General features: G+C 40.2%; 1 protein-coding gene across 1 annotated transcript in view; it reads left to right on the top strand.

Moving 5' to 3' along the window:
* The first annotated feature begins 1265 nt into the window (after positions 1-1265).
* Pnpt1 (polyribonucleotide nucleotidyltransferase 1) overlaps positions 1266-11448 on the top strand; it is a 34402-nt gene continuing 24219 nt past the window's right edge. The window contains exons 1-11 of the mRNA XM_028891518.2: positions 1266-1454; positions 3830-3890; positions 4578-4652; positions 5279-5384; positions 6239-6288; positions 7648-7711; positions 7996-8043; positions 8922-9035; positions 9193-9379; positions 10003-10054; positions 10582-10637. Of these exons, the coding sequence (XP_028747351.1) occupies positions 1285-1454; positions 3830-3890; positions 4578-4652; positions 5279-5384; positions 6239-6288; positions 7648-7711; positions 7996-8043; positions 8922-9035; positions 9193-9379; positions 10003-10054; positions 10582-10637 (983 nt within the window). The 5' untranslated portion in view covers positions 1266-1284. The remainder of the gene's footprint in view (positions 1455-3829; positions 3891-4577; positions 4653-5278; positions 5385-6238; positions 6289-7647; positions 7712-7995; positions 8044-8921; positions 9036-9192; positions 9380-10002; positions 10055-10581; positions 10638-11448) is intronic.

The raw sequence follows: 11448 nt of genomic DNA, 5'->3' as shown, positions 1-11448 counted from the left end.
CAATCACAAGAATTTAAACTTTGTTATGTTTCTGTCTTTGTGCTAACCCTAAAACTACCTAGCATAAACATACTGTGAAAAAAAGCTCTGGCACAGATTTCAAAGCTTGTATTAGCTTTTGAGTCTATGACTCAATTACTACCATTCCAATCATTTTAGACTGACATAAGGAGGTAAAGATAGACTCCTTCGCCATTTTTTATGCACCTCTCCAACATTTACAACTGAACAAAAACTAAATTGTTCCAGGGGTTCTCAAACAAGAGCTAGTTTGTTTTATTTTGTTTTGTTTGCTTATGTATGTGTATATGGTATTTGTGTGTGTGTGTGTGTGTGTGTGTGTGTGTGTGTGTGTGTGTGTGTATGCGAGTTGACATGTGTGTGGATACATATGTGTATACAGGTGCACGGGCATGTGGTACGCACGTGACATCTGCCTGTGGAGGCCAGAGATTCACATACCCTGTCTTGCCTAATAAGGCTCTACTGATATTTTGCGGTTGGGGAGTCAGGGTCTCTTGCTGAACCTGGAGCTCTCAGGCAAGTCTAGCAAGCCAGCTTGGTCTGTGGATTTAATATGAACCTCCAAGAGCTGGAATTACAGGCGGCTGCCACTGGGTGAGAGGGAGATCTCTTCCAAAGCCCTTCCATAGATACGAAGCTAGTCCTTACTTAACCGAACCAAATAATCATGTTTTGTTCAGTACTAATTTTTTTAAACCATAAGCAGGGCTTTTTTTTTTTTTAAGGTTTACTTATTTATTATATATACAGTGTTCTGCTTGCACATATCCTTGCAGGCCAGAAGAGGGCACCAGATCTCATTACAGATGGTTGTGAGCCACCATGTGGTTGCTGGGAATTGAACTCAGGACCTCTGGAAGAGCAGGCAGTGCTCTTAACCCCTGAGCCATCTCTCCAGGCCACTAATTTATTGTTACATATATTTATTAAATACGTTGTTCTAAGACTTTCTTTTAAACTGTGATAAGAGAGAGAGAGAGAGAGAGAATTTAAAGGACTTTCTTTAATTCTGTGTAATTTTTTAAAGCTATTTATTTTTCAAGTGTAAGGTCAGAAAAAAAAGGTGGGGGGGAAGAAAAGCTGAACAGAAACGCATCCTGGTGGTTTGACCCTCTCGGACCTACGTAGAAGGCCGAGGCTGGCTTCCCTGGCGGTGTCTAGGCTCCCCAGAAACGAAACCGCGACGGGCCCCGCCCACACGGCCCCGCCCACACGCCGGCTGGCCAATGAGGAGCCGCTCGGGCCGCGCGCGCGGGTGTCATGGCGGCCTGCAGGCAGTGCTGCTCTTACCTGCGGCTGCGGCCGCTGGGCTGCGGTCCTCCCCGCGCCCTCGGCCGGCCCGGGCGGAGTCGGGCGCTCACCTCTTCGCAGGTGCGAGAGCTGTGGAGCAGCACCGGGTCGCGAGCGGTGGCCGTGGACCTGGGCCACAGGTAAGGAACAGCGTGACTTGGCGGACTTTTCACGCGGTGTCCCGTCCCGCCAGCCTTGGAGGCCAAATCTCCCAGGGTGGGACTCCAGCAGCCTGAGTCTCTTTTAACTCTCTACTCCAAACCTAAGTTCGAGATTTCCTCCTCCGGATCCGAAGTCTGTCTCCCTGGGCCCTCCCCTCTCCCACGCTGGCCGCTGCCCATTGCTTCTTGATCCAGCCCCGAGCTCTGTGGTGGATTTCCTTCCGAGTCTGAGCTGCCTGTGCCCCTGACACCCTTTCTCTGTATTTTCTGAAACCTTGGGCTCTGAATTGGGAAACCTGCCACCTCGAGGTACCCCATTGTCTGTGTGCCCAGCTCAGTTCTGCCAAAAGCGAGGCTAGTGGGAAGGGACCGTCGTTTTGTTGAATACCAGTTGTATGATAAACACAGCCCTGTTAAACCTGTAGTGAAGGTACTATTGCCTTCATTTTGTAGTTAAGACAACAGAGGGTCAGAAAGGGTAAATTTCTCAGAATTAACAAAGCTAGGGCACCTGCACACAGACACACACGAGAGAGACAGAATGAGAGTGTGTTTTTTCCCTGAAGCTCTACTTTCTGTGGCAGGCAGCTGCCCCTGCCCTTCCTTGGCATCTTTCCCATCTCACCAGGTCCTGCTCATTGTGTCATTCTTCTTATTTATTTTATTTTCAGAGTATTTAGGTAGGCATTCATTCACATGGTTTGACATATTAATACTTCAGAGCTCTTCCCCCAGTTCCCATAACCCCCAGTTTCAAACCCCAGAGGCCATCCATGTAGTATGGGTCCTCTATGCATTACATATAATATTGAAAAGTAAATTGGTAAGAGACAAAGTGAACAACAACAAAAAAATCATGAATTCAGTAGTTTTCTTGGCAACCACCAAAAGTCCATGTTCCCGAAACATAATCATCCCGTCTTTCTGCATTATCAGAATTCATTGAGTAACAACAAACTCACACACTGTATCAGTTCTGTTAACCAAAATTTGCCAAGTAGTTCTACTTTCGTTGTCAGTTACTAATATCAACTGTCAGAGTACACCTTACATCCCACACTGTAATAATAACTGTGTTTGTATATATGTAGGTGCAGGGTGACTACAGAATCAACTATGCTGAGTATTCAAGGAGTTGAAGAAGACTTACTAGACAAAAGCAAAGAGCTAGGACAGATAGCGGCTGCTGCTGTAGTCTCAGCTGGACAGCTGCTGGAGGCCCATAGGGCCCGGCCACAGGGTGGGGCTCAGTTGAGGAGTTGAGGGTCATAACTGAATTCAGATGGGTGACATACAGATATATAGGCCTGCAACAATTTGAGTGGCGCATGCCAACCAGCTCAGCTGGAGCCTTAGGAACAGTCGGTTCTCTGCTGATGAGACAGCACACCCTGGGCTCATCACTAGATGTCCTTCCGGGGTCCAGGAGAGAGAGTTGCACCCTTCATTGGTTGGCCGAGTTTGATGAGTTCTTGGCCCTGTTTTTTCCTTACACACCTTTAATATACCTGTGTGCTCATATATATGTTTGATAAGTTTGTAGGTCATACCTTTTTGCTTCTAGAACTAAGTTATGTACACACCTGTGCCTTATGGATGGTTCTAGACAGGAGCTGGTGTCTGCTTGCATAAGTTACATCTTACGTGTTTGGCTTTTAATGCACATCAAAAAAGACATTGTTTAATCCAAATTTATGGAGATTTACTCCTGCAGCTTTTTTCCCCAAGAGTTTTAATTTTTTTGTTTTAAAAGAGCTATTCCTAAAAGGAATAGTGTCTATTTTGAGTTTTTACTTTTGTGTATAGTATGTGGCCATCCAGCCATCTCCACACCTTTGATTGAAAAAGACTATTCTTCCACCATTAAATTATCTTGACACTGTTGAGCATGAAAGTCATTATTAATAGTATTATTATTTATTAAGTTTTAAGTTAGCATTCACAATACTGTTATTTATCAGAAGATAAAAGTCTTTATTATTTTTAATATAGCATAACAAAATACTATTATATATCAGAACATGAAAGTATTTGTAGTCAATATTCAAAAGTGTATACTTTTTCCAGAAAGTAATGAGGGAAAATTTTAAGGTATTTTAATTAGGGAAGAGAACAGTCCATGTGTTAAGGTTTCTACAGCAAATGAGTTATGAGATGGGACTACCATTAGTAGTTAGGAATCCTGTTTCTCCCTGACCTGCTTACCCGTCCACCAGGTGAGTCCTTTGCCTTGGTTTCTATCATCCAGCTGCACTTACATCTCCTGCATACTTTGGCTTTTTTTTTTTTTTTTTTTTTACTAAGCTAAGACATGTACTGGTGTCATTTTGTATTAATTTTTTATTTTTAAACAGAAAATTAGAAATATCCTCTGGAAAACTGGCAAGATTTGCAGATGGCTGTGCTGTGGTACAGGTAAGAAACTAGTCTGTATTTTAAAATCAAAGTGTGGCTGGGTATCTGTGTGCCATCATAAGTCATCATATGGTATTAGGAATTAGTTCAGCTACAACTAAGTATTTCTGTGTCAGAACCATGCATGCTAGGCCAGCAAAGTCAGTGTTGGATCTATTAAATAATCTTTAGGAACTCTTCCAAACTTTGGCCTTTATTATATTCTGTTAGTAAAAATCTATTATGCTTTTGTTCTAGAAAAGGTGTTTTTATTATGCTTTTTATTCTTGAAAATTTTTCTTTATAGTGTAAATTTCCTCATAAAGAGTAAAAAGTGTGATTCAATTCATAGATGTGACTAAGCCATTAGCCATTTCTCCATGTGAAAACCTCAGTGAGTATTCTAATACTGATCATGGTCAGATAGAAAGGATTAATACTGCACTGGTTACAGTCATGGAAGAAGAGCTCTTCTGTTGAGCCAGGTGTGGTGTTGCAAGCCCTTAAACCCCGCACTCTGGACCTCTGTAGGCAGAAGAAGGTGGATCTCCCAGGCCAAGGAGGGCCACGTAGTGAGACATGATTTCAAAGATAGAGAGAGAGCTTTCATTGAGTTTATTTGGAATGGGGATTCATTCAGTTGCTGTTTACACATTAATGTCTGATTTCAAAGAAATTTACTGGTATTTTTGTATGTGTTCAACCAAGTCAGGCGATACTGCAGTAATGGTCACAGCGGTCAGTAAAACAAAACCCTCACCTTCCCAGTTCATGCCGCTGGTGGTAAGTATTTGCTTATTTATCTGCCTCCAGAATAGTATGAATGTAGCATTTGTAACACCCTGTCAAGTGTCTGAAGTTAAAACTAAACTACACAACAAAGGATTGCCCTTACATGTTTGAGACTGTGTCAGTTAAGAGGATGTGAACTGATGGCTAAGAGTGAACTTATTTCATTTGTCGAGGTTGACGAGCTCGTTGGAAGTGTGCAAGTATGTTGCTGTTAAGGAAACAGTGATTTGTTGTCTTTGTGGGTATTCTTCCAGTTTAAGTGTGCAATTATATGTTAAGTGAAGAATTAAGTAGGATTTTTGTGTTTTTCTGATATGCTAAGCAGAAGGCAATTGTGTCTCACAGGGTTAATGCACAAAGTGGGGAGGAAGGGGCACTATTGACTGGATCAGGGTGAGCTGCTGTGGAAAGTCACCTGACTGCCAATGAAGGGCTTGTTTTCATCAGAGTTGAAGCACTCTATATACTCTTCTTCCCCTGAGTCATTTAAAAGAATGCTAAAAGCAAATTAAATATTATCTTCCTGTCCTCTAGACTATGTTGTCAGCACCTCAGGAAGTTGGTGCTCATGTAGCGGTTCTTGGGATGTGAGACTTAATTCTTCACTGCTACTTCAGGTTGACTACAGACAGAAGGCTGCAGCAGCAGGAAGAATCCCAACAAACTACCTTAGAAGAGAGATTGGCTCTTCTGACAAGGAAATTCTTACAAGTCGAATAATAGGTAAGATATTAGCAGGGGTGCTGCCCTTCTCCACGGGACTTCTTTCCACCTCTGCTCTGCAGGGTCTCCTAAGCTTCCTTTCGTCCTGTGTCTGTGGTTGTTATTTACTGTCAGATGTATGCTTCATGAGAGGAAAAACTTGTGTCTTCACTATCAAATTCTTATACCTTGTGTAGAGGCATTCAGTAAATACTGACCATGTCTGTTCTCTGTTAAATGTATCCCTTGTGGTTTTTCATTTTTATGTTCAACTTAGTAACTCCTAAAAGCATTGTATTTATCAGCTATTGAAGTATGTCTATCATTTTCCAGGTCTTTTTTGAGAAGGAAGAGGCATGAGTATGTGGGTGGGTGGCTGTGGTGGTGGAGAGAGGTGGGAGATGGAGGGGTGGTAGTGGGTGGTGGTGATGGTGGTGATGAAACACTAGGCTATTCACATGCTAGGTAAGCACTGTCCTACTAAGTAAAGTCACCAGCCTAATAATATTCCAGCTCTTTGACATCTACAAATATTATGGGATCATTGGTAGTCTACAGCTTTTCTACCCAATGATTGCTAGCTTGTACATTTTTTTTTTTTGCTTGTACATATTTATATACATTCCTCAGACAAAGTGAACCAAATGAAGGTTTTCTTTGTGTCTGCTATTGATCTTCAGCCTCTTCCTCTGATTTGTTGTTAGGTAATTATCTGTATTAATGAAAGTGTTTATATTTATCGGTGTTTTTCTTAACACGTAGTCTTTTTGTTTGTGTCTGTGACATATTCAACAGCTGTCTATTAGTTCAGTAGTTTTGAATTCTAAGGCAGCTCTGCCAGGGCCATTTAATATTTTTTTTCTTTGTTTTGACAGATCGTTCAATTAGACCTCTCTTTCCAGCTGGCTATTTTTATGATACTCAGGTAAATTCTGCTTTGGTTTGTTACCAGATAGTATATTTTAAAATTATTTAATCCCTATAACTTTTTAAAGAAAGCTTTATAAAGGATTTTTATGGTACTTTATGGTACTTAAGTCACTTTAAAAGGCAGTACTTTGAAAAACTGTGTGATTGGTGTCATTTTGAGCTAATGCCAGAGTTACGAGTATGAGTAAGGGACTGTTGGGAACTCTCTAGCAAGGCTGAACAAGAATCTAAAAAGTTCTGTGTTAGGAAATAAATGAGTGTATATACAAGTGTGATAGTTATGGGTGTAGCCAGACTAGGTGGCTGGATTTTGTAGGTCTAATTTATAATAGTCCATTAGGATAATCAACATAACTATTTGTTTTGATTTGGTAAACAACATCTAAATCTCTATAGCTCAGTCTGGGTTTGAACTCTGTGCATAGCCTAGGCTAACCTCAAACACATGGCAGTCTGTCTGCCTTGGCCTTCCAAATGCTGAGATTACAGCAATGAGCCATCATGACCAGCTTATCACAATTAACTTTTTTTTTCTGGTTTTTTCAGGACAGGGTTTCTCTGTGTAGCTTTGGAGCCTATTCTGGAACTCTCTCTGTAGACTAATCTGGCCTTGAACTCACAGAGATCCACCTGTCTCTGCCTCCCCGGTGCTGGGATTAAAGGCATGTGCCACCACTGCCCGGCTCACAATTAATTTTTATAATACATCTTTGTTTCTAGGTCTTCTGAACTTCTATTATATTTTATAATACTTTTTGAGTATTCTTTTCTTTCCTCAAGGTGCTTCTTTTCTTTCCTCAAGGTGCTCATATTATTAGTTAGGTGTACTTAGAAAGCCATTTTATTAACTGCACTAGTATACCTTTGAGAGGACCTCAGAGCCTCAAGGAAATTATTCTTTTAAAAATTTAACATAGGTACATCGTTGCAATATAAACTGATAATAATACAAGTACATAGCTAACATTTACAGCTACTGTCGCATATCTAGTATTGTCACAAGTTCTTTACATCCCACATTTCTGGAGTTCTACAGAACTCCTCAGGAAGATGCTATATTGTTTCTCAAAGAAACAGATCTGAATATGCGACTTGGTAGTAAAAGTGAAGCCCTGGGTTCAACAATGCCTGGGAGACACACACACCACATACCCTTAAAAAGAAAATGAGGAAACTGAAATTTTGAATGCCTAGTGTCAAAGATTTAGTTAAATGATATCTAACTTTAAGGGATTTAGATATTGATCGTATACTTCTTATATTTTAGGCCAAGTTGCTAATTTAAATCATAATCTGCCAACATCAGTGGCTGTTGTTGTTGTCTATATGTCTAATTTGTTTCCCTTGTTGCCAGGTGATTTGTAATCTGCTAGCAGTAGATGGCATCAATGAACCTGATATCCTGGCAATTAATGGTGGTAAGTATAAGAACACCAGCCAAAGTGATAACTGTTGGGTTTTTTTTTTTTTTTTTTTTTTTTTTTTTTTTTTTTTTTTGGTTTTTCGAGACAAGGTTTCTCTGTGTAGCTTTGCGCCTTTCCTGGAATTCACTCTGTAGCCCAGGCTGGCCTCGAACTCACAGAGATCTGCCTGGCTCTGCCTCCCGAGTGCTGGGATTAAAGGCATGCGCCGCCACTGTTGGTTTTTTTTTAAAGCAATGAAATACTGTAATTTCATTTTTTATTTTTCTCCTTTTTTAAAGCTTCTGTAGCTCTCTCCTTATCAGACATTCCTTGGAATGGACCTATTGGTAAGTTACAATTTGAAAGTATGAGCTGCTGTTTATATTCTTTCAGTGATGATGAGCATATTGTTGGTGCTGATTTATTACTTCTTGGGAAGCTGAACTAGATAGCATTCTAAGATTCTTGCAGGTCTTTCAGGCCTTTTCATTCTTGCTTTGGGTTTTGTTACTAGTAACTCTGTTATAGTGCTATTGGTTTTATGGCCTAGACTTCTTAGTTTCCTTTCTTTGTGAGATCTTTTCTTTCTTTTCAGTGGGGAATTACCACAGTACATACTCTTTCAAGATAAAACAAACATGTTTATGACTTAAAACCCTATAAGTGTAACCATACAGTCTGCTAATGACTTAAGTTTGTAACTGTCAAGTGTCCTCAGTACTAGCAATGGGCTAAGCACTGAAGGAAAAACGGCTGTCTGGGTAGCAGCAGTAGAAAGGTTGAAGAGGCTCTTCTTGCTTTTAGCATGAGTAAGGGGAAGAGAGGGAGATTTAGTTACAAAGAGTACTTATTAGAATGGCAGAGACAAGGTGCTTGAAAAAATGATATAAAAGGGCAGGTCTTCTTAAAGTAGCCAGTGTGTAAGGGAAACGTCAGTGGGAGAGAAGTGCAAGCGTTTGCTTTGGGTGGAGTAGTCTGGATATAGAGAAGAGCAAGAGCGTGATCAAAAGGTGTGCAAAAATCATTTGACTTGAGGGATTCAGAGCATCCCACTGAGCCTACCAAGGAAGATGGGATAGGGTTCTTTCTGGACTTCACTAACATGGGAGAAATAGAAATTTCATTCTGTTGTCAGAAAGACAGTGGATTGAAGCTGCTACTAGAATAATACTGTGAAAATTGCCAGTTTTAATTAAATAATTGCTAACATTTTAATATGTTTTAGGGGCAGTACGAATAGGAATGATTGATGGAGAATGTGTTGTTAACCCAACAAGGAAAGAAATGTCTTCTAGTACTTTAAATTTAGTGGTTGCTGGAGCACCTAAAAGCCAAATTGGTAAATAATTTAAATATTTTCATTCTGGATTTTACTTGCAAGTTGTACTTTCTTCTTTTGTTATTTGTGTCTTTGTTTTTCATTTTAAAATCCTCTGCTGGTGAAAGGTCCTCCAGCAGCAATCGTCTCCTTCCTCTCCTCCTTCCTCTCTACCTAGTCATGTTGGAAGCCTCCGCAGAGAACGTTCTCCAGCAGGACTTCTGTCATGCTGTCAAAGTGGGAGTGAAGCACACCCAGCAGATAATTCAGGGCATCCAGCAGTTGGTAAAAGAAATTGGTGTTGCCAAGAGGACACCCCAGAAGATATTCACCCCTTCACCAGAGATTGTGAAATATGCTCATATGTAAGAACACCTGTGCAGATGGGACATTGTCACCAGGCTCAGTTTCCTCTGAGGAAATGCACTTTGCAAGCTTCACATGTAGCCCTTAAGTCATTACTGTGAACATCTATCTGATACCGACAGGGGGTAAACCCAGCATATGGAATAAACTTAATCCAAGACATAAATTTAAATCTCAAGTGAAAAGGACAGACATTTGTTGTTTAAAAATCAGATCCTTTATCTCTCCATGTCCAGGGAAAAGAGAGTAAAACATAGGATATTTGAATATCTAGGAAACGGTTGGATTTCTCAAAAAGAACCAGCCCCATGCCTAGGGCTTACAATGGTGCCTGGCAATGCTTAGAACAGGAAGGCACTCGGCAAATGTGAATGAATCTGAGGTGGAATTAGATGAGCAGTAAAGAAGGAGGGAGTGTCATGCCATGTGAGTGACTTGCCTGAAAGATGCAAAGAAATCTGTTCTGGGTTATAAACATGTAGCAGTAACATGCAGCAGCATTTAAGTTTTGTGACATACTAATTATTTAGTTTGTAGTTCGTTGCTGTTTAATATTTGTTTCAGTTATAAGAACTTCATAGTTCTATTATTGTTTTGCCAACATTTATTTTATGCTTAATAGAATCGCCATGGAGAAACTCTATGCAGTTTTTACGGATTATGAACATGATAAAGTAAGTATACCTTAAGTTTTGTGTGAAGATTACTTCTGTTATAACTCATTCAAACTCTGTTGGTGCATGTCAGTCCTATTTGTCTTCACGAACTCTCTGGCCAGGCCTGAGGCTGTGGCTCAGGAGTAGAGAGTTGTCCTGTTCCTGAGACCCGTGGTGGACTGGCAGCACTGCAGAGGGAAGACTCTCTCACAAACATTCATAAAGCGGTTCCTCCTGGAGAGCTCACACCCACACCCCACCTGTGTCTTGCTTCTTTTCCGGTGCCTTTCTTCCTCTCAGCCCTACTGCTTAAAAACTCTCAACTTCAACTGGACTTTCCTTTGTAAAGCTAAGTCAAAGCCTACCTGTTTGTTTCTCTGTTCTTTTGTTAAGACACATTTTAAGGAAATGTGCAAATGTAATTTAAACTAATTAAATCAGGTTTTAATCTTTAAGGAATGTTCTTACAGTGCGCTCCTTGTGTAGCATTGAAAACAGAAATGAGAATGTTTCATATTTATATACTAACATCAATGCTGTTTTAGATTTCTAGAGATGAAGCTGTTAACAAGATAAGACTAGATACAGAGGAGCAACTGAAAGGGTAAGTTCTATTTTCATTTTTAAGGGGGTTGAAAGAAAAACATTGTTGTTTTTTTAAACACATACATTTGTTTTCAAATTTTAGTGGTAAGACCTTGACAAACTCAGTTATTCTCATAGTTCCTCAGTTTTATCTTGAATCTGTAATAATGACAAATCATGGAGTGACTGCCATGTTAACTTCTAGAATGTGGCTAACACTAGGCTTGAGTATATAAAAAAATGTTCCTTTCTTATCTGCTTCAGGGTTTTAATGTGCTAGTCCTTTGCCTGTCATTTGAAAACCTAAAAATATATTTTTTTTAATTCTTGAGTCAAAAAAAGAAAAGGCAGCTGGGCACACACCTTTACTCTCAGCAGCTGGGCGGCAGAGGCAGGGGGATCTCTGTTAGTTTTAGGCCAGGCTGATCTGCATAGTTCCAGAACAGCCAGGGTTGTGTAGAGAGACCCTGTCTCAAAAATCAAGAAAAAGAAAAAGCCAAGGAAGGAGAAAAGACCCCAGGTTGGGCTCTAGCTCAGCAGTGTTTGCCCAGCATGCATGAGGCCCTGTGTTATTCCTCCAATACTAAAAGCAAAAAGTACTTAACAATACATTCTTGAGTCTATCTGTGACATAATACCAATAATATCTGGTTTATATATATTAAATAATATTTGCATCTATGCCTGGCACATACACAGACATCATTTAACACGCTACTGTTGTTATTCCTAACATCGTCTGGAATCACAAGAGGTGGTTAACTCTGCACAAATCACTAAGCAGAATATCTTATTATAGAACATTATTCTTATAACAACTTAAATAT

The sequence above is a fragment of the Peromyscus leucopus genome, chromosome 10 (assembly GCF_004664715.2).
Source record: "Peromyscus leucopus breed LL Stock chromosome 10, UCI_PerLeu_2.1, whole genome shotgun sequence".
In the NCBI taxonomy this organism is placed as follows: domain Eukaryota; kingdom Metazoa; phylum Chordata; class Mammalia; order Rodentia; family Cricetidae; genus Peromyscus; species Peromyscus leucopus.
The sequence above is the reverse complement of the archived record's forward strand: the minus strand, read 5'-3'. Positions and strand labels throughout refer to the sequence as shown.